This window comes from Podarcis erhardii, assembly GCF_964252035.2.
Source record: "Podarcis erhardii genome assembly, chromosome: 15".
Lineage (NCBI taxonomy): Eukaryota > Metazoa > Chordata > Lepidosauria > Squamata > Lacertidae > Podarcis > Podarcis erhardii.
The window spans coordinates 29,944,959-29,967,559 of NC_138505.1; the positions used below are offsets into that span (position 1 = coordinate 29,944,959).

Genomic DNA, 22,601 nt, shown 5'->3' on the forward strand with positions numbered 1-22,601 from the left:
GGGGGCCAGACAGCAGAGTGGAGGAGCTCACTCTGCCTACCCACAAGACGACGCGGCGGTGGCGGTGGCGGTGGCGGTGGCGGTGGCGGTGGCGGTGGCAGTGGCAGTGGCAGTGGCAGCAGCACAGCAGCTGGGGCTAGGGAGAAGGAATACCATATTTTCCCATCTATAAGATGCCCCCGTGTATAAGACGCCCCCTATTTTTGACATTATTTTAAAGGGGAAAAACCTAGTCTATACATGGAAAAATACGGTACTTGGCCCCCCCCCCGCCTCTTCTTCCAGCTCCCCACCCCCCCCCAGCCTGCCACAAGGTCTGAGGGACAGTGGACCAGGCCGCCGCTAAAAAAAATTGCCGACCCTTGTCGCAGAACATCTACATGCTTCAAGCATTTCTCCCTCTCCATGGTTTTATTACTTAGGAAGGAGTGTGATATGCCTCTTAAGGTAAAGGTAAAGGGACCCCTGACCATTAGGTCCAGTCGTGGCTGACTCAGGGTTGCGACGCTCATCTCGCTTTATTGGCCGAGGGAGCCGGCGTACAGCTTCCGGGTCATGTGGCCAGCAGGACTAAGCCGCTTCTGGCAAACCAGAGCAGCGCACGGAAACGCCGTTTACCTTCCCGCCGGAACAGTACCTATTTATCTACTTGCACTTTTGACGTGCTTTCAAACTGCTAGGTTGGCAGGAGCAGGGCACCGAGCAACGGGAGCTCACCACATCGTGGGGATTTGAACCACCGACCTTCCGATTGGCAAATCCTAGGCTCTGTGGCTTAACCCACAGCGCCACCTGCGTCCCGATATGCCTCTTAATACTACTTAATTTAGAGGGTTTCCGATTCTTTCCTTTCTTACTACAGCAGTTCAGAGCTATGATGGCTGGATGGGGACAGATCAATGCCGTTATTTTCTACGGGCATCACTTTACAACCAGCTTTGCTAGCCAAATACCCTACAATCAGCATTCTTATGAACAAGTTGCCTAGTTATAGTAATTTCCCTAATGACAGCTTGCCTTGGTTTGGAATGCTTGTGTAGTTTGGGACAAAATTTTCTTCCGCAACTATCCAAGATACAGCGTTCCAGCCCAAAGGCACGCCGCACACAAGCACCAAGCACAACAGTGCATTATGCTGCAGGAACTAGCGTTTACTCTTCCGTTTCCCCCTGAAGTCAATATCAACTGCCCTAAGGTACACATTCCAAAATGGTATGGCCCAGGTTGCTTTCTGTCTCGTTATTTTCACAGTTACGGGGTTTCCCACCTTTGAAGGGGTCATAACCAGGCTCCAACTAAGCCTTCTGCTATTAGCGTTTGGAAGTGTGCACTAGCATTCATGGAAGACAAGATCTGATCTAAGGTAGGTCACAACTAAGGCTGGGCAATATCTGGTTTTCAGCTTCGTGATATATCACCAGTTAAGCATCCTGGCAAATAGAAGGGGAAGAAATGGAGGCAGTGAGAGATTTTACTTTCTTGGGCTCCATGATCACTACAGATGGTGATACAAGCCACGAAATTAAGAGACGCCTGCTTCTTGGGAGAAACGCGATGGCAAACCTAGACAGCATCTTAAAAAGCAGAGACATCACCTTGCCAACAAAGGTCTGTATAGTTAAAGCTATGGTTTTCCCAGTAGTGATGTATGGAAGTGAGAACTGGACCATAAAGAAGGCTGATCACCAAAGAATTGATGCTTTTGAATTATGGTGCTGGAGGAGACTCTTGAGAGTCCCATGGACTGCAAGAAGATCAAACGTATCCATTCTTTAGGAAATCAGCCCTGAGTGCTCACTGCAAGGACAGATCCTGAAGCTGAGACTCCAATACTTTGGCCACCTCATGAGAAGAGAAGACTCCCTGGAAAAGATCCTGATGTTGGGAAAGATGGAGGGCACAAGGATAGTGTTCTCGAAGCTACCAGCATGAGTTTGACCAAACTGCAGGAGGCAGTGGAAGACAGGAGTGCCTGGCGTGCTCTGGTCCATGGTGCCACGAAGAGTCGGACACGACTAAACAACTAAACAACAACAACAAAGCATCGCAATATACTGATATATCACAATGTCAGAAATAAGGATGGAGCTATGTAAAGGCATTGGCTGGCTTCATGCTTTTTCCCACATTGCAATTTTTGCATAGCACACACCCACACCCCATGATTTGCAATATATTGGCCAGGTCAAAAACTATGAAACCAATATCACAATTTGGACTTCAACCCCATTTTGGACGCTATACTGATATACCATAACCCAGCCCTAGCCACAACAGCGGTTCTACCACAATCTCTTTCTGCTTGTATATTTAGGTTTTTGTTTTGTTTTTAAAAGAGGAAATAAACAAGGAAGAAAAAGCACAGAAGCAACAGAAGGTGGAAGGAACTCTTTCTACCTTTGACACTGGTGCAGAAAACAAAATTTCAGTAGGTACAGCTTTTGGCCTAGCTAACAAATTGTACCTGCCAAGCCTATACAGTCACAACAAGAGTGTTAAAAACCCAGAAATATAAGCTAATCGCCAAATGGCACCTTAAACCTAGGTTGCACTTTCCACATTGGAATGTCTAGGCACCTTTTTTAAAAAATTTTTTATGAGAGGTATTATTATGATTTTTCATTTCATTTCTATACCACTTTGTATTTTAAAGAATATTTGGGGGAAACCCTCAAAGTGATTTACAACGCATTAAAATATAAAATAAAACAATCCAGAATAAAACCAATTCTAACTTCAAGTAAAATATTTCAGATCCTTCTACAACTGGCATTCTGCTTTCCCCATATTTGTTTACTGTAATGGTTCTAGGGGGTTGCTCATGCGTAAGTTGCCGCCACTCTTGGCTTGGTTGCCTGGTTGAACCCTTTCTGTCTGGACAGCCCTTCACTGCATGGCTGTCTCAGTCACTGGCAGAATCCGTCAGTGGGCGTTTCTTAAACTTCTTCCAGCAAAAAAGTTCTTTGACGCCAAGTCTCCTCCTACTCTCCATGCGCGGAAGTCTTCTGCGCAGGGAGGGTGTGGGCAGCGGAGCACCCGTGCTCTCCCCACTAGTCTCCGTTGAAGAGTCCTGGAGCCTTTTCTCCGATTCCCCCATCTGCCCCCCTTCTTTCCTGGTGTTACGTTGATTTCCTTCCCCAGCAGCTGGGCTGCCTCTCTCCCTGCTGGGACCCTCTCCAGCATCGCTCTGGAGCCTTCCCTCCACCTCTGTCTCTGATGGCAGTTCCCTGACATTTACCTACTTAATTTATATAGCTGACCCAAAGAGGAGTACTCTAGGAAGCCAGTGTAGGACCTGAGAGACCAGGGTTCAAATCCCCACTCAGTCATGAAGCTAACTGGGTGACCTTGGCCAAGTCAAACCTTCTCAACCTACCTCACAAGGTCACTGTAGGGATTAAGTGAGGTAGTGGGGTGGTCTGTGAACCATGGACTCCTTGGAGAAAAAGGGCAGGATATAAATGCAATAAATGAACTCTTCCTGCTTACCTGCTACAGGGGCCAACCAGATGGAGATGTCAGTTGCCAGCCTGGCATCTAGAGATCTCCACATGGTCACAACTGGACCCGTGCCAATAACAAACGAGCCTAGCAAATTTCTTACACTGGACTGAGGGCACTGTCTAGGTTTGGGCAATGCCTGGCAAACCCTATCCATAGCATCCTCAGTTCCATGACAGAAGAAAGCAGGTAGATACCGTATTTTTGCTCTATAAGACACACTTCCCCCCCCAAAAAAAAAATTAAGGAGAAATGTGTGTGCGTCTTAGGGAGCGAATGCAGGATCCATGGCTTCAGCGAAAGCAACGCGAAGCCTCCGGAGCGCAGCGGGAGCTCCCACTGCGCTCTGGAGGCTTCGCATTGCTTTCGCTGAAGCCTGGAGAGCGAGAGGGGTCGGTGTGCACCGATCCCTCTTGCTCTCCTGACTTCGCTTTGCTGGAGAGGCGCTGCACAGCTTTCCCTCTCTGTTTCTCCTGCCGCGTCGCTGAAGGGGCACTGTGCAGAGAGGGAGAGAATTTTTTTTCTTGTTCTCCCCCTCTAAAACTATGTGCATCTTATGGTCGGGTGCGTCCTATAGAGCGAAAAATACAGTAAGTGTAGTAAATAAGTACACCTTGACACTTAGAAAGCATTCTCATCAAAAGTCACACTAATTTTCTTTAAGGCATCCTCTTCCCACCCCCCAGGGATAGACGATATCAAGAACACAGACTGCATCTGATACGTTAAAAACTTAATCATTTTCCTTTCACTTGCTAAAACATCTGTGTTCACCTATCCTCTTCGGAACTGGTACCTTTTTTTGCACTTTGTGAACCATGAAAACTTGCCACTTTTTGAAGGCCCAACACAAGATATTACTCAGACACTGAAGAGGACCATGGCATAAACCAATGCTTCTGAGCATTTTCAGTCGGAATTCTTAGTGTGGTTAATAGTGATCTTCAATATCAGCAACTTTGCCGGAGTCTTTTTTCGAAATCCACAAGCAACAGACCTCTAAAGCAGGCTTAACTCAAAAAGGGCAGCCCTGCTAGATCAGACTAAAGGTCTAATCTGGCGTTCTGCTTCCTACAGTGTCTGAATAGATCATAGATGTGAGCTTCCCAGAGGCCAGCAGGGCATGAAAGTCCTAGCCGAGGGATGCCAACCCCTGCATTCTTGCAGGGCGGTCTTTGCCACATGACCCAACCTTTTCATTGCTGTGTATGTGTGTTTCGGAGTGGGACCGGATCAGCCTTTACAACAAATTTCTAAAGGAGCTGTCAACTGCAGCATTATATATGAAATCACACAGAGATGCAACGTTAGAGCATGAAACCTCTTCCACAAAGCATGGGACTTCCGGTTAAGTAAGCTTGCTTCATAGACCAACTATTCTAGGCTATTGACAAAGGGTGATTTGAAAAGGGTAAGACAATGAATGCTGCTCAGTGTTAAATAGAAGAATGGGTAGTGACAGAACTATGTACCTACCCAGAATAAATTGAGGACATGTGCGCCCTGGGAATTCCTTCCAACCTGCTCTAGCAGGGCTCTAGGTAAAAAGGTAAAGGGACCCCTGACTATTAGGTCCAGTCGTGACCAACTCTGGGGTTGTGGCACTCATCTCGCTTTGTTGGCTGAGGGAGCCGGCATACAGCTTCCGGGTCATGTGGCCAGCAGGACTAAGCCGCTTCTGGCGAACCAGAGCAGCGCATGGAAACACCGTTTACCTTCCCGCCGGAGTGGTACCTATTCATCTACTTGCACTGGCGTGCTTTCAAACTGCTAGGTTGGCAGGAGCTGGGACCGAACAACGGGAGCTCACCCCGTCGCGGGGATTCAAACCGCCGACCTTCTGATCAACAAGCCCTAGGCTCTGTGGTTTAACCCACAGCGCCACCCGTGTCCCTAGCAAGGCTCTAAAGCTCCCCTAAACAACAGCAAGCTATCCTAACACTAAACCACCCTAAACACCAAAAGAAGTTGCACCAGCCTGTCTCTGCAGACCATCAGGTAAGGGGATATTTCTGAGACAAGGTAAATGATACGGTATCCAGCTGAACTTCTGCAGCATGTGGTAGGTGGGGTGGATTACTTCGCCCCTCTCTCCTCAAACACACAGACTTCCAATTTCCTGTCCTTCCAGATTAAAGCTCAGCTCTCTGATGCACTTGTCTCCCGTGCTGAATAAATGGACAGAGCAATGGTGACCCACTTTAGATGTTATTTAATCCAATAAAACACATCCCCCCCCCACTGAAAAAAACCACTTATTTATACTGATGCTGTATGCAAAGAACAAAGTTTAAGGCTGCAATCCTAACCCCACTTACCTGGGAGTAAGGCCTGATGAATTCAACAGAACTTACTTCTGAGTAGACATGGTCAAGACTGTGCTGAAAGCACTGGACAATGTGCATGTAGCAGCAGCTCAGAAATCTGGGTGATGCACACCTGGTAAGGGGCTTTTAAAAAGTTAAGCTCCGCATCCTCAGACTATGTGCTTTCTTGTGTTCTGTGCATTCGGTAAATAATATTTAAATTAGGCCTGGTCTGATGCAGTAAGGAGGCTTGCTATGCAACCCAATCAGCCTGTCTGGTCCAGTGGAACCATTTATTCACATCCTATAATTCTCTCAGAATGACAAAGCAACGAGCCTTGGGAACCTCTCTGGTCAATCTCCACCCCAAGAGGAACAACAGCATTTTAAAAACTGTAGATCCTTTCTTTAGCCTGATACACATTCCCACTGTCACCATACAATCAGGCGTTACATATCAGAGCAAAGGTAGAGAACTGTATGTGACCCACAGTCCAAATCATTATCTCCCTTATCACCTCCCCGCTTGCCCCAGGCCACATTTGACAGGAAGATGGGGCTGCCCCACCTGTTAATCACCAGACATCACAGTGGAAAGTGTCAAGGATCAACTGTTGGTCTCCGGTCCTGTGAACTTAGTACTGTGAACAGCATTCTGCAAGTGCCAAGGATCAGCTGATTGCTGGAGCTTGCCAAGTCAGGTCACTGTCACACAGCCATTTGGGAATACAAGCGACACATACATACATACATACATACATACAGGGACGTGGGTGGCGCTGTGGGTTAAACCACAGAGCCTAGGGCTTGCCGATCAGAAGGTTGGCGGTTCGAATCCCCGCGACGGGGTGAGCTCCCGTTGCTCGGTCCCTGCTCCCGCCAACCTAGCAGTTCAAAAGCACGTCAAAGTGCAAGTAGATAAATAGGTACCACTCCGGCGGGAAGGTAAACGGTGTTTCCATGCACTGCTCTGGTTCGCCAGAAGTGGCTTAGTCATGCTGGCCACATGACCTGGAAGCTGTACACCGGCTCCCTCGGCCACTAAAGTGAGATGAGCGCCGCAACCCCAGAGTCGGTCACGACTATACATACATACATACATAACGGCCAGCTGATCATCAGGGTTTATAAAGCCAAGGGCACAGTGCTTTGCAGTGCCTGTAAACCCTGTTTCTGCTCAGCCACATCTTTACCTGCAACACACCTGATCAGGTGTATGGGAGGTAGGTATGACTTGATCAAAATGGCCTCAAGGCTCAAACAACATGATGACCCCACTCCACCCCCACAGGCCTAGTTTCCCACAGCTGTCATGGGGTATGATTATACTGAAGCAGTATGCTATTAACACCTACTTAAAGTAGCACAGAAAAGCTCTTTCCTTGCTCTGCTCCTTTTGCAAACTGTCAGATTAAGGGCTTGCAGTTGACATATTGTAAAACTTACTTAGCTTAATGCAAAGAGCTCTATGGTGCAGTAAAGACTTGCGCCAGCAGTTCTTTAGAACCGTCTTACCCCAAAATGGCAACTAGACATCCCATTTTGGCAACTGTAACCTTGGTTTAAGGAGCCATTTGGCACCTAGCTTTGTATTTTATATATGCATATGTATATGCAGTGACACGGGTGGCGCTGTGGGTTAAACCACAGAGCCTAGGACTGTGGGTTAAACCACAGAAGTTTGGCAGTTTGAATCCCTGCGACGGGGTGAGCTCCCGTTGCTCGGTCCCTCCTCCTGCCAACCTAGCAGTTCGAAAGCATGTCAAAGTGCAAGTAGATAAATAGGTACCGCTCCGGTGGGAAGGTAAACGGTGTTTCCGTGCGCTGCTCTGGTTCGCCAGAAGCGGCTTAGTCATGCTGGCCCCATGACCGGAAGCTGTACGCCAGCTCCCTCGGCCAATAAAGCGAGATGAGCGCCGCAACCCCAGAGTCGGCCACGACTGGACCTAATGGTCAGGGGTCCCTTTACCTTTATATGTATATGTATATATGAGTTTTCAACACTGCATGTGCTCAGAAACTTTCAGAGATTGCCCTTTGTGTCCCAAAGTATGGTCTGATCTCAGAGCACAGCCAGAAGGCATGCAGGACAAGTATTTTTCTAAAGCTAAGCCACTCTGGGTTTCATGATGGAAGTAAGATGGAATGTAAATGCAAGGAAATAAGGTAAGTAAAAATCTTACTCAGAGAAAGTCACGTTCACTGAACTGCACCCTGGAAACCCCTATCTGTTTCACACCAAGTGCGTGGGGTACACCCAAAGGATACCTCAGTAATAAAGAGAAGGGGCCACCACTCTGCAGATGCTCAAAGACCCTTCGGAGACAGATTGACAACCTGATTCAATGCAAAGCAGGTTCCTAGGTGTGTGCTGTGGAACACCCGTCAACTGCGTCAGGGCTTCCTCAGCAACGAAGAAAGGAGTGACTCTACACATGCCCAGAGACCTCTCGGCTGCTCCGGAGCCCAACTGAGGATTCTGCACATGCTCTGAGTCAACCCTAATTCTTTAGGAGGAGAAGAGGTGTGTTTGTATGTGAAACTCCACACATGCCCAGATATCCCTTGATTTCTCCGGAGCCCAACCCAACTCCTTTAGGGGGAGAACAGGTGTGGGTGGGTGTGAAACTCTGCACATGCCTAGAGATCTCTCAGCTTCTCTGGAGCCCTACCATAGAAGGCTACACATGCTCCAAGCCAACCCTAATTCTTTAAAAGGAGAACAGGTGGGTGGGTGTGTTTGTGAGAGAGAGAGAGAGAGAGAAACTCTGCACATGCTCAGAGATCCCTTGAGCTGCACATGCTCCAAGCCAAGCCTAATTCTTTAGGAGGAGAACAGGTGGGTGTGGGTGGAACTCTGCACATGCTCCGAGATCCCTCCAGCTGCACATGCTTGGAGCCAACCCTACCCCTTTTTGCAGGAGAACAGGTGTGTGTGGAACTCTGCACATGCTCTGAGATCCCTCCAGCTGCACATGCTTGGAGCCAACCCTACCCCTTTTTGCAGGAGAACAGGTGTGTGTGGAACTCTGCACATGCTCCGAGATCCCTCCAGCTGCACATGCTCCAAGCCAACCCTACCCCTTTAGCAGGAGAACAGGTGTGTGTGGAACTCTGCACATGCTCCGAGATCCCTCCAGCTGCACATGCTTGGAGCCAACCCTACCCCTTTTTGCAGGAGAACAGGTGTGTGTGGAGCTCTGCACATGCTCAGCCCTCCCCCTGCTTCTCCGGGGCCTGCCGGAGAGGCAGGGCACATGCCCAGAACCCGAGAGCACCTGGCCAGCGCCTTGGGCGTGGGGTGGGGGGCGTGGGTCGGCTCTCTGCACATGCTCTCGCACACCTTGCCCGAGGAGCCCCGCGTCCCCCTCTGGCTCACCGCTGTGGTTGACCCAGGTCGGCTTCAGGAGCTTCATTTTCCTCCTCCTCCTCCTCTTCCTCCTCCTCCTCCTCCTCCTCCGCCTCCTGCCGCCGCTCGGGTGCCTGGGCCTCCGTGTTGAGGGCGGCTGCAGGTCGGGGCAGGCTCCGCGAGGCTGGCGAGGGAGCTGCGGGTGCTGGGGGCGGCGGAAGGCAGGCGAGGGCTGGGGAGTCGCTGCCGCCGCCGCCGCCGCCGCTGGCCTCACAGCCGGCGCCCCGCCGCCATGGGCTGCCACCCTCCTCCTGCGCTCGCCCCGCTCCCACCACCGGCCGCCTCCGCCGCCGCCTCCTCCGCCGCCGCCTCACGGGAGCTCCATCCCGGCCGCCCGTCCCGCCAGCCGCCCCTTCTGCCTCCGCCCGGCAGCATCCCCCGCTCCCGGCGGCTCCCCGGCAACGCCGGAAGTCAGCGGAGGGCGACGACCTAAGCGGCCCGGCGGGAAACAAGAGGCGACGCCCAGGGAGGAGGCCGGGGAGGGAAAGGGCGGCTGGGCTCGACGGGGCGATATCCAGCGTGGGGAAGAGGAGGAAGGGGGGGGGGGGGAGAGCAGCTGCGGCCAGCTAGCTCCCTGGGCTCCCCTTTCCCGAGAGGGGGGTGGGCTGCTGGGGTGCAGCTCGGGGTCCCTCCTGTGCTGCAGGATACAGGATTGTCCCTTACTCCACTTGGGAAATGCTGTCTCCTATCTATCTATCTATCTATCTACCGGTATCTATCTATCTATCTATCTATCTATCATCTATCTACTCTATCTATCTATCTATCTATCTATCTATCATACTGTATCTATCTATCTATCTATCTATCTATCATCTATCTATTTATTTATTTCTCTCTCTCTCTCTCTCTCTGTCAAGTCGTGGGTCTTCTCCGCGTGTCTGGAAGGGTGTGTGAAAGGTCCAGAGGTTGCAGCATTATTATTATTATTATTATTATTATTATTATTATTATTATTTTATTAAAGGTCCAGTCGTGACCGACCCTGGGGTTGCGGCGCCCATCTCACTTTATTTTTTCCCCTTAAAAATTTTCCCTTAAGGTGTTTTTTTTTTCCTTAAATTTTTTGGGGGCCCCCAAGAGAGTGGGGCCTTAAGCTATAGCTTGTTTAGCTTATACGTAAATCTGGCACTGACTAGAGTGCAGTTAGGGGGCCCTACTGTGCTGTAGGATACAGGATTGTCCCTTATTCCAATTGGGAAATGCTGTCTCCTATTTATTTATTTATCTCTCTCTCTCTCTCTCTCTCTTTCTCAGTCAAGTCGTGGGTCCTCTCCGCATGTCTGGAAAGGTGTGTGAAAGGTCCAGAGGTAGCTTTATTATTATCAATTTACCATGGGGTGGAAGCAGGGCCGGATTTAGGTTTTTGATAAGGCCCTAAGCTACTGAAGGTCATGGGGGCCTTTATATGTCCAGCTGTCCTTTGCCAACAACAAATTGTCGCTCTTTTTTCCGTTGAATATATGCTATATGGTAATTTACAGACCTAATAGGTATCTAAAGCTATTTGCACATGCAGAATGTAGGCACCCTATATATAGAAATGAGCAAACCAGTGATATTTTAGGGAGCAGGCCAGCAAGCGGGCGCCTACACAACACAAAACACTGTTGCTGTATGTAGGTTTAATTTGTTTTTTTTTCTTATATTTTTGAAATGTACATTGAGGTTTTTTCCCCTTAAATTTTTTTTGGGGTCCCCAAGAGAGTGGGGCCCTAAGCTATAGCTTGTTTAGCTTATACATAAATCCAGCACTGCTCCTGTGCTATATGATACAGGATTGTCCTTTATTCCAATTGGAAAAGGCTGTCTCCTATTTCTCTCTCTCTCTCTCTCTTTCTCTCTCTCTTTTTCTTTCTCTCTGTCAAGTCGTGTGTCCTCTCCGCATGTTTGGAAGGGTGTGTGAAAAGTCCAGAGGTAGCATTATTATTATTATCCATTTACCATGGGGTGGGAAGGTTCACAGACTATGAAGGACCTGCTCACAAATTTATTGACAGCTGCACGAATTATTATAGCCAGGAAGTGGAAGGGGCAAGCAGAATATAAAATGGAAGAATGGCATAAAGAGGTGTGGGATATAACTATTAATGATAAATTGACAAGTGCCATTAAGGTAAGACTGGGGATATGCAGGAGAAATGATTTCGAGGAGATATGGAGGGTGTTTGTAGAATTTGTACTGTTAAAACGGAAAGGGGTCAAACCATCGCCAGAGGTGCTGAAATTTTGGGAGGTTGGGTAGTTACAATAGAATGGTCTCGGTGGTGGGGTGCACATTTTTATTCTTATTTATTTATGATTATTACTTTGTCAAAATAAAATGAGGAGGAGGGAAGAAAGGTCATGTGGTTTAGCTCTGGGTAGCCAAGCATAGACAGATTGGCAATTTTTCTCACACGTGTGTATGACAAATTCCAGAGGGGTCATCCTGTCAGGCTGCAACTGATTGGAATGGATTGCTTTGAAGTGACTTCAGGACCAGAGGCAAAATAAAATCAATGACATGACACACACCCCTCCAACTGCCCCACCCTAGCAGTAGTTCCTGAAATGGTCCATTTGGATATTGCCATTGTTGCCAGGGCTGCCAACACCTGTAGGTCCCAGCCAGCAGGGGAAACAGTCAGGGGGGATAGGAGTTAGAGTCCGACACAAATCCGGATGGTGGGAGCTGGGAGTCCAACACAAATCCTCACTCCTGGGGCATGAAGTTGCTCCAAGACCTGCCATATTGGGGAACCTGTGGTCCTCCAGTTGCCGCAGGAGGACACACCCCACACTCAGCTTTCTTATCATCTCCAACTATTGGACTTGCTATCTGGGACCGAGTGCATTGGGAGTCCAACAACATCTAGAAGGCCACAGGTGTAGGAAGTTGCTTCAAGACCTGCCTGCGGTCCTCTAAATCAGTGTTTCCCAACCTTTGGTCTCTAGCTGTTTTTGGACTACACTTCCCATCATCCCTAACCACTGGTCTTGCTCGCTAAGTATGATGGGAGTTGTAGTCCAAAAACAGCTGGAGACCCAAGGTTGGGAAACACTGCTCTAAATGCTGCAGGAACCTCAGCATTGGGAGATGGGAGCCCAGCAACATCCTGGATATAGCAGGTGTTGAAATGCCTTCATATATCAGGTGTAGACCTCCAGTTGTTGCAGGGCTACAGCTTCCATCATCCCTGGCTCGATCTCTGCTGTATACATACTGTTGACTTCCTCACAACAATCCCAGTCGGTATTATTCCCCATAGTCTAGATGGAGACTTTAGGCTGAGAGGGCAGAAGCAAATAATAAATAAATAAACCTTTTATCATTTTTTTTCTCCTCTATAATTCTATGATTTTATGAAGGGCTTGATTGACTAATTATTGACTTGTACAATTTTGTGCATGTTTACTTAGAAGTAAGTTGTTTTAATTTCAATTAAACTTAACCACACCTGAGACCAAGAATGTTCAGGTAGCTCTGCATTAATTCTATTTTAATCATCCTAAAAACTGCCCAATAAAGTCTTTGAATCTCATATATCCCAACTCATAATCCATTGAATTGCATAAACTTTATTTATATACTTTATGACATCTCATAAAGTATCTTAACACCTTCTGAAGAATACGCTGCTGTGTGGAAAAATATAATAAAGGATTCCCAATTCTGTATACGTTTCTGTTGACCACCTTAAAGTTTATCATTGCAACATATCATTGCAACTTTTATTTCCATTCAACCATTGTCAAAATTTAATATTTGCATAACAAAGCTTGATGCCAACATTCATATAGATTGTCATATACACAAATGATGTTGGTTGATTGGCAGGTGGAAACGATTTGGGAGAAATGGCATCACAGGCCAAATTGGACACTCTAGTCAGCCAAGATTGGCCTGCAGGGCAAAGGTTCCCCACCCCAATATACAACATTAACTCTCAGAAATGTTCAGGTATGGGTTTGTTTTTTTTAAATAATAACATAAAATTGGTTTTCTTTTTGTACTTGCATTTTTATTTCCATTACCTCTTCTGGTATCCAACATTTATTTGCCTTGGTGCATTTCTACCATAAATAAAATAAACAAACTTTCAGTATTAGATTCACATTTTTTGCATCTCTGGTCTAAATTTATAGCACCTGCTATGCTATAACAAATCTCTCATATACTAGTGCACAGTGAAAAAGCATGCCTCACTTTTCATACACAGTACAGTACAGCATACTTCCAGATATCATACATTATGAACACATTGTTAAACACTGGTCTGAGCCTGGCCCATCTCCTTATCAAAGAGATTCAAAATGTTGCGCAACGGAGGAATCTCATGCAAGAGATTGCCCAATCTATTGTGCAACGAAGTTACCAGCGACCTTATGCGTTCTCTTGTGCAACAATGTTATTCCAGCACAAAACATTCTTGAGCGGAACAAGAATACTATTAAGTGACTTCAACAGTGTTGCATTGAATATAACAAGAAATGTTACCCTTCCAGGCCAACACAGCTATGTGACTTCCTCCAGCTGTTATTGGACTCACAACTCCCATCATCCCTGGCCATTGGGCATGCTGACTGTGCCTGATGAAAGTCGTAATCCGATCACGTTGGTTCCTCCTCTCTGCTCTAGAACTGTTACTTTCCCATGTGCAACAAATATTGTTCCCCCTCATATGCAAAGGAATGCAGATTTACTAAGTCGACTACAACATATAATGAACTGACTACAATCCTTATATAGACTTTCCAGGCAGCTAATCCCATTGAAAACTGTAGATTGCATTTTTTCGGTTTACGTTACATGAAATTGTCCTATTAAAAATAGGATTACAGACCTTTCTTAAAAGTATTTAAAGGGAATTGATTTAGACTGCACAGGAGTAAGTCCCACCAAGTCAGTGGGGTTTTAACTTCTGGGTGGATATGGATAGGACCGCACCAACAGACAGTTACTGTGCTTAGAACTGGTACCACAAAGTGTGGCAGATTGCATTTATAGAGAAACTAGTCACTAACCCCCAAATCACGCGTTTTACATGATACATCAAAGACAGACAAATTAACTTAAAATTGGAGCTTGTTTATATATATTAATTATAAGGAAGACAATCCACAACATCCTTCCTCATACTATGTAAAAATCAGGAATACATAACATCTGTATTACTCATGCATTCCCAACACGTACATTGTGCTTACTTGTGATGATCTTATCCTCTTATATCTTGCCATGTAAGCAGTTTTCCTGGTCTTATTTATCTTGTCTCCTACTGTAATTGAGTTTTGCTGAAGTGTTATTATGGAGGAGGCCCTGTGCGCCGCTTGCTAACATTTTAAAATCATTATTTTGGAGGGGGGTCAGTGGCAAACAGCCTTTTTCGTTCCATTGTTACTTTTCCATTCCATTGCACTCACCAACCTTTGCAACCGCCTTTTTAAAAATGGCAAATATCTGTACTGCTGAAGACGTTTTTTAATTAACCTGTACCTAGTTATGATTCTTCAAAGTAAATAAATATATACAATAACAACAGCTAAAGAATTGGAGCATTGGGTTTCTACTGTTCCCTAGATTAATATACAGTAACCTGAATTCCCCAAAACTCTGGGACAGCCAATAAAAGAATGGAAGACAACCTGTAGAGATAAAACTCTTTTATTAACGGGAAAACAACTCCCAACCGAGTCGGTTCCCCCCCGGAACCTTTGTGCCAGGGCTCCTGAGTGGGGAGGACCTCAATGGCGGCAGGACCGTTGTGCAACGCCGGAAGTGTCCCCCTTCCGGAACGGAGAGACCTGGTGCACTGCTGCACTTGGGAAGGTTCGCTGCGGTGAAGAGCGGAGGAGAGGAATGTTGGGCCAGGTTGTCGCTTCTGGGGCGCTGAGCCTCCTTCGCAGCGGGGCAGGAAGCTCTTTACTTAGGTAGGGGGCAGGGTAGTTTTTTTGTGTTGAATATATGCTATATGGTAATTGATAGACCTATTAGGTGTCTAAAGCCATTTGCACATAACAAAATATGTATATTATCAAAGTAATTGTTGAACTGAAATACAACTAAGAAGTATATTAATAGGTAAAGGTAAAGGGACCCCTGACCATTAGGTCCAGTCGTGACTGACTCTGGGGTTGCGGCGCTCATCTCGCTTTATTGGCCAAGGGAGCCGGCGTATAGCTTCCGGGTCATGTGGCCAGCAGGACTAAGCCGCTTCTGGCGAACCAGAGCAGCGCATGGAAACGCCGTTTACCTTCCCGCCGGAGTCGTACTTATTTATCTACTTGCACTTTGACGTGCTTTCGAACTGCTAAGTTGGCAGGAGCAGGGACCAGGCAACAGAAGCTCATCCTGTAGCGCCGACCTTCTGATCAGCAAGTCCTAGGCTCTGTGGTTTAACCCACAGCGCCACCCGCGTCCCTAGTATATTAATAGTGAAATACAATTAAGAAGAAGTATATGAATAGTGAAATGATTATTCAGCTCTAACTTAAAATGATTGGGGCCCATTACTTACATCAGGCTTCCTCAGACTCGGCCCTCCAAATGTTTTGAGACTACAGTTCCCAGCATCCCTGACCATTGGTCCTGCTAGCTAGGGATCATGGGAGTTGTAGGCCAAAAACATCTGGAGGGCCGAGTTTGAGGAAGCCTGACTTACATCATAGAAGTCTACATAACACAAAACACTGTTGCTGTATGTAGGTTTTATTTTATTTGTTTTTTTATGTTATGTTTTGAAAATGTTCATCCAGGTTTTTCCCCCCTTTAATTTTTTTGGGGGCCACCAAGAGAGGGGGGCTGTAAGCTATAGTTTGTTTAGCTTATACCTAAATCCTGCACTGGATGGGAGACAGGGTGGGAGGGCTGATCCATCCATCACCCATCAAAAGGAAAACGTTTCCTCATGTGTATCCAGATACATAAAAGGCGTGCCTGCTAATATCAGGCCAAGAATCCGTGTAGACCAGCGTCCTCTTTCCAAAATTGACCTTGCAAGAAAATTAGTAGCCATGGCCTGCGGTTTGCCATTCAAGCAGGATAGACTGCACTGGGGCATGGAGGTGCATTTTTAAAACAGGGTGGGGGTTTTAAAAAAAAGATTTAGATTTTTGTCTGAATCATTCAGGCTGGGATAGTACAGTCAGTAGAGCATGAGGCTCTTGATCTCAGGGTTGAGGGTTCAAGCCCCATGTTAGGCTAAATATTTCTACATTAAGGTAAAGGTAAAGGACCCCTGGATGGTTAGGTCCGGTCAAAGACGACTGTGGGGTTGCGGCACTCATCATGCTTCAGGCTGAGGGAGCCGGCGTTTGTCCGCAGTTAGCTTTTCTGGGTCATGTGCCCAGCATGACTAAACCGCTTCTGGCGCAACGGGACACTGTGAAGGAAACCAGAGTGCATGGAAACACTGTTTACCTTCCTGCCACAGTGGTACCTATTTATCTACTTGCACTGGTGTGCTTTCGAACTTCTAGGTTGGCAGGAGCTGCAACAGACCAATGAGAGCTCACCCCGTCACTGGGATTCGAACCACCAACCTTCTGATCGGCAAGCCCAAGAGCCTCAGTGATTTAGACCACAGCGCCATCTGCGTCCCTATTTTCTGTATTGCAGGGGCTTGGACTTGATGACCCTTGTGGCCCCAAGTTGCTACCTATTGGCAGTTTCAAATACTCAGGTTGCTCCTGTGACATTGCTGTGCACTGGGCAAATGGTGAGACACCACTGCTTGGTCCAGCCCGCAGTGGCTATGCCACACAAAAAATGGAAAAAAAACATGATGGGCCCAATCCACAATCCTTTATGCCTTAGCTTCAGTAAGTTGGTTTGAAACATTTGCAAACAGGAGTAGAAGAAATAACCATCACAGAAGTGAAGAAGGGTTTGCAGTTGGGTTTGTCACTGGAAGTTGCCCACAATTGGGGCACCAGGGGCACAAAGATGGCATAGAGGACGTTGAGCTAGATTTAAATGGGGTGTTGGGTGATGCCTGTAATCTTTGCTATTGCCTGCTATATAAATATTGGAATGAATGAAATATTGCTTATTTCTTAGTTCTCAGCTAATCTGGAATGTCCAAGGTCGAGCGAACCACTGGCAGTCTTCACTTCTTGGACTGAGGGCAGCATTGCCTATGAGGTAAAACCCAAGTCAGCTTCGATCTTATAGGTACACAACAAGCCTGTGAGAGTGAGTGTGACTGGCCCAAGGTCACCAGTGAGCTTTGTAGCTGAGTGGGGAACCGAATCCAGGTCTCCCTGGTCCTAGTCAGACAATCTCAGGGTTGTGGGTTTGAGCTCCATGTTGGGCAAATAGATTCCTACATTGCAGGGGGTTTCCAAGGCAAAAATTTTAGTCAAATTTACCTGGGAGTCAACCCCGCTGAATACAGCAAGACTTATTTTCAAATAAACATATGTAGCATTGTTCATTTAAGAAGAGTTCTGTGTATTTCATGGATGATCCAATAAAACAGGGAAGGGGAACCTGTTGCCTCTCCAGATGTAGCTGGACTCCGACTACCATCCAACATGGCCAGTGGGCAGAGATGATGGGATTTGTAGTCCAATGTCTGGAAGGATACAAGCTCACCAATCCTGCAGTATAACGTATAGTTTGAAATGTTTTCTGTCCAGCCTGTTTTTGATACCATCAAGGTAATTGTTCAGAGGCATTGTTGGAATGTAGCATATAGTCGGCCTGAGTGATAATATTGCATGCCTATAATTGCCGATAAGAACTCTTTAAAGTGTTTCTCTGTCTCCATTAGAGCAGAACCAAGGAAGAAGAAGAAGGTGGATCAAAAGAGAGATATAGCCATAAGAGACCGGTTGAGGAAGAAAATAAAAAAATTACAAAAAGCCCCTCAAGAACTAATTCCTATTGAAGACTTTATAACACCGTTCAGATTTCTAGATGAAAAAAGGTAATTTTCACGCATTCCCATGCATACAGTGTGGCCACAATATATTTTGCACGGTTTGCAAAGCAGATTTTTCAGTATTTTGTTCTCTCTAAGGGAAGTGATTCTGGAGTAGCAGTATTAATCTGATTTAGTTGTGTGAAAAAATTCAGTTGTGTGCATGTTTGAGAGAGGGGATAGTTTATACATTTGCTGCATTTGTGCAATCATATTTCAATTTAATAAGTGATGTATTTTCCTAGCATATACAAACCTTTCTCTCATCCGTTTGCATGATACACCCTTTATGGGGTATGTCTCAGTGAAAGGCAGTGGTATCCGACTAACCATTGTTTCTGTGTCCAGTTCTGGGCGTCACAATTTAAGAAGGATATTGACAAGCTGAAATATGTGCAGGGGGCGGCAACCAAGATTATCAGGGGTCTGGAAATCAAGCATTTAACAGTTGAGGCAATTGGATATGTTTAGCCTGGAATATCGACTGAGAGAAGATATGATAGCTGTCTTTAAATATCTGAAGGGCTGTCACATAGAATAATAATAATAATAATAAATTTTATTTATATCCTGCCCTCCCCGGCCGAAGCCGGGCTCAGGGCGGCTAACAACACTAAAACAGTGCAACATTATAAAAACATTATAAAAATTAATTAAAATCAAAATTGATGGCAACCATAAACTAAAGTTTTGTAAAGATTGCCAAAGGAGGGAGTCAGGCTGCGCCCTGACCAAAGGCCTGGTGGAACAGCTCTGTCTTGCAGGCCCTGTGGAAAGATGTCAAGTCCTGCAGGGCCCTTGTCTCTTGTGACAGAGCATTCCACCAGGTTGGAGCCGCAGCTGAAAAAGCCCTGGCTCTAGTTGAGGCCAGCCTAACCTCTCTGTGGCCTGGGACCTTCAAGATGTTTTTATTTGAAGACCGTAAGTTCCTCTGTGGGGCATACCAGGAGAGGCGGTCCCGTAGGTACGAGGGTCCTAGGCCATATAGGGCTTTGAAGGTTAAAACCAGCACCTTAAACCTGATCCTGTACCCCACCGGGAGCCAGTGCAGCTGGTATGGCACCGGATGAATGTGATCTCGCAGCGAAGACCCCGTAAGGAGTCTCGCTGCGTCATTCTGCACCCGCTGGAGTTTCTGGGTCAGTCTCAAGGGCAGCCCCACTGGAGCAAGCTTATTTTCTCCTGCTCCAGAGGTAGGACCCAAAACAACTACTTCAAGTGACAAGAAAGGAGATTCTGATTAAACATCAGGAGGAACTTTCTGACGATAAGAGCTGTTCTATAGTGGAACAGATTCTCATGAGAACTGGTGAACTTTCCTTCCTTGGAGGTTTTAAGGAGAGGATGGCTGGCCATCCTTCATGGATGCATTAGTTGAGATTCCTGCATTGCAGGGGGTTGGACTAGATGACCCTTGGGGTCCCTTCCAACTCTACAACTCTGTGATTCCCATTTCATCCAGACCAGGGACATAGGTGGTTATTAGCCTTGGACCAAGCCAGAATTTTAAATCACACTTTGAAGGAGGTTTAAGATCGTGGCTTGTTCTGAAGCTGGTAAACCTATTTTCCTAGTTCAGACAAAAAAGGAAACCACGAGTAATTGGAAATTTCTTTATTTCATTGAGCTCTGTTGCCCAGGAAGGAGAAGAAGGGGTTGTATGCATAAGTAAAAGACTTGTACAGTGGTACCTTGGTTTAAGAACAGTCCGGTTTAAGAACGATTTGGTTTACAAACTTTGCAAAACTGGAAATAGTGTCTTGGTTTGAGAACATCACCTTGGTCCAAGAACGGAATCCGAATGGTGGAAGGGCACCGGCGGCGGGAGGCCTCGTTAAGGAAAGCGCGCCTTGGTTTAAGAACGGTTTTGGTTTAAGAACGGACTTCCGGAACAGATTAAGTTCGTAAACCAAGGTACTACTGTACTTCATAATATGGGATATGGTTGTCCAAAGGAAGCCAGTGCTAGCCTGAGACTATTGTATCCGAGTTAAGTTCAACTTCTGATTCACTGACATGTTCAAGGAGTGGATTGGATATTAAATAGCACTCGAAGTTTCAGCAATCAGTAGCTATTTTCATGTGAAGACAAAATATAGTGAATATAGCATGCTGCCTGTCCCTTGGTCCATCTACAGTGGTGCCCCGCAAGACGAAAAACTCGCTAGACGAAAGAGTTTTCCGTTTTTTGAGGTGCTTCGCAAGACGAATTTCCCTATGGGCTTGCTTCGCAAGACGAAACGTCTTGCGAGTTTGCTTCCTTTTTCATAAAGCCGCTTGTGGGAAAATGATTGCAACTCGACAGCCGCTAAGCCGTTAATAGCCGCTAAGCCGCTAAGCCGTTAATAGCTGCTAAGCCGCTAATAGCCGTGCTTCCCAAGACGAAAAAACCGCAAGACGAAGAGACTCGCGGAACGGATTAATTTCATCTTGCGAGGCACCACTGTAGCTGAGAATTGTCTCTGCTTACTGGTAACAGCTCACTTCGCATCTTTCCCTGCCCTATATGGAGATGTCTGGGATTGAAATGGGAAACATCTGTATGCAAAGCAAGTACAAATTCCTTGTTCGTGATATGGGTTCCCTTGCTTCAGGATTACAGTTCTGTGTGGTTTAAGTAACTTAAAGATAGTTGATGCCCCCAAATTACACTGATCAGCCAAAGGGTATTTGTTAAGGCAAAGGAATTATTATTAGACGCTGATGTTGCTCAGCTTTAATGTAACAGAAGTATTTCACAATAAAGTCAAGAACCCAGTGCTGCAATGTGGCACAATGGACCTTGTAACCACAGAGGCACACTTCTAAAATTGCTTCTTTTCCAGAGATTCAATGTCAGTGTGGCTTAAGAAATTTTAGCTCTCGTAGTTTCACCTTCTGAAACAAGGATTAACAGCTCAGGAACCTGTGCAGGTCTTGTAAAAATAATCTTCCAACTGGTTGGCCCCAAGTATGTAACTGTGTTTTGTTTTTTAGGAAGGAACTAGACAAAATAGCGGTCAACTACAAAGGGGATTTGGATATTTAATTTGGGACATGTTACCTGAGAATCTTCTGCTATTCTATTCTATTTAATGCAACAAATAATTTTAGTAGCCGTGACCGTGGTTTAATTGTATGTCTGTGCCCGACAATTTTTATGGTTATTGTTGTTCTTTTTTTCTTTTGTTCTCCTTCTGAATGATGCCGTGGCCTATGGCTAGTGCAATTAAAAGTTTAATTGGAAATTGTGTTTTGTTTTTCTCTTTTAGGGTGCGAGACACCCCTCCGCTCTCCCCCGAGGAAAGCGAAAGGCGAGCTCTGCTTATGAAGAAGTGGTCATTTTACAAGCAAAAGCAGCATGAGGCAGAGAAAGGTATAATCAAATCCCTTGTGGATGCCCAGGAGGCAGCGTTAAAAGAACTGCGCCTTGAATCGGAGGAACTGTACGAGGCAGCAATTCAGCGAGACGATGGTCTGTTCCGTTTTGAGAGGCAGGAGCTTATGCACTCACCGCCGCTGCCTAAGTATGAGGCTCCCGAAGGAAAATGTGTCGACGTCACCAAAGTATATACACAGTGATTCGGAAACGTTGCCAAGGAACTACTGGAAGATTCAGCAAATGCAAAACACAGTAGCGTGAACAATGTGTGGTCATTCATTACTTCTGAATTACCAGAAATGAACAGAACACAAGAGCAAGCCTCCCTTTTAGAATAGGGTACATTCTAGACATCCACTATCCTTCTCTCTTTGTGCAAAGAATATGTGACATAAACAACATTTTTATGATGATTTTTTTCGCCATTTTTTCCTGATTAGTAGCCAACCTCTGGTCTGCCAGCTGTTGTGTGGAGTACAACTCTCACCGTTCCTCACTGTTGCTTATGCTGTTTGGGGCTGATGGAAATTGATTGCTTAGCCACCTTTCCTCTGAGCACCAGATTGGACAGAATGTGTTCAGCTAGGATATGTTATTGGGTCTACATTCTAAGTAAAGCTATGCGAGGAGGGGGAGGGAAGGGTTCTTTCCTGCTTCTCATAGCAACCCCTCTCGAGCCCTAGTGAGTAGAGCCGCACCCCACAACAAGGACTCTGGGAATTGTAAAGATGGAGAGGTCAGAAGATTGTACATCCCATGGGGTTACCAACCTTTTTGAATTTTGAGTGTGTTCTGGGGACACCAGTCCCCAAACAGCTGCCACGGGAGGGTGGCATAACACATGGTCGGCATATATTGGTGAAGCTTTCACCATAATCATATTTCCTATGAGAAGAGGCTTAACCAACCTCTTGTATGTTATGTAGAAAATAAGCTGCAACAGCACATTAAGGGTGAGAGGGAAACAGCAGCTCCTTAGGGCCTTGGGATTCCTATCACTTGGGGTCCAAACAACTCACGCACCAATCACAGCTCTGACCACTCATTGTCTAAAAACACAGGAAGGAACAACCAGGCTCCCTCATTTCACAAAAATCCCTTGGAAGGATTTCTGCACA

At 46.3% G+C, this 22,601-nt stretch overlaps 2 protein-coding genes across 2 annotated transcripts in view; one reads left to right on the forward strand and one right to left on the reverse strand.

The window, feature by feature from the left end:
• The window catches only part of HIRA (histone cell cycle regulator), a 59,101-nt gene extending 49,676 nt beyond the window's left edge, over positions 1-9,425 (reverse strand). The window contains exon 1 of the mRNA XM_081842748.1: positions 9,187-9,425. Coding sequence (XP_081698874.1) covers positions 9,187-9,223 — 37 coding nt within the window. The 5' untranslated portion in view covers positions 9,224-9,425. The remainder of the gene's footprint in view (positions 1-9,186) is intronic.
• Positions 9,426-14,969: 5,544 nt separating this feature from the next.
• On the forward strand, positions 14,970-21,896 carry MRPL40 (mitochondrial ribosomal protein L40). Its single transcript, XM_081842880.1, has 4 exons — positions 14,970-15,129; positions 17,258-17,341; positions 17,973-18,128; positions 21,374-21,896. The coding sequence occupies exons 1-4, from the start codon at positions 15,059-15,061 to the stop codon at positions 21,681-21,683; spliced, it is 621 nt and encodes a 206-aa protein (XP_081699006.1). The 5' UTR covers positions 14,970-15,058; the 3' UTR covers positions 21,684-21,896.
• The last annotated feature ends 705 nt before the right edge of the window (positions 21,897-22,601 follow it).

What these genes read in the sequence shown, in the direction of transcription:
- MRPL40 (XM_081842880.1), top strand. Translation starts at nt 15,059, where the DNA reads ATGTTGGGCCAGGTTGTCGCTTCTGGGGCGCTGAGCCTCCTTCGCAGC. An exon ending in AGGGCAGCATTGCCTATGAG is followed by an intron (nt 17,342 to 17,972) that starts GTAAAACCCAAG and finishes TGTCTCCATTAG; the next exon opens with AGCAGAACCAAGGAAGAAGA. An exon ending in AGATTTCTAGATGAAAAAAG is followed by an intron (nt 18,129 to 21,373) that starts GTAATTTTCACG and finishes TTTCTCTTTTAG; the next exon opens with GGTGCGAGACACCCCTCCGC.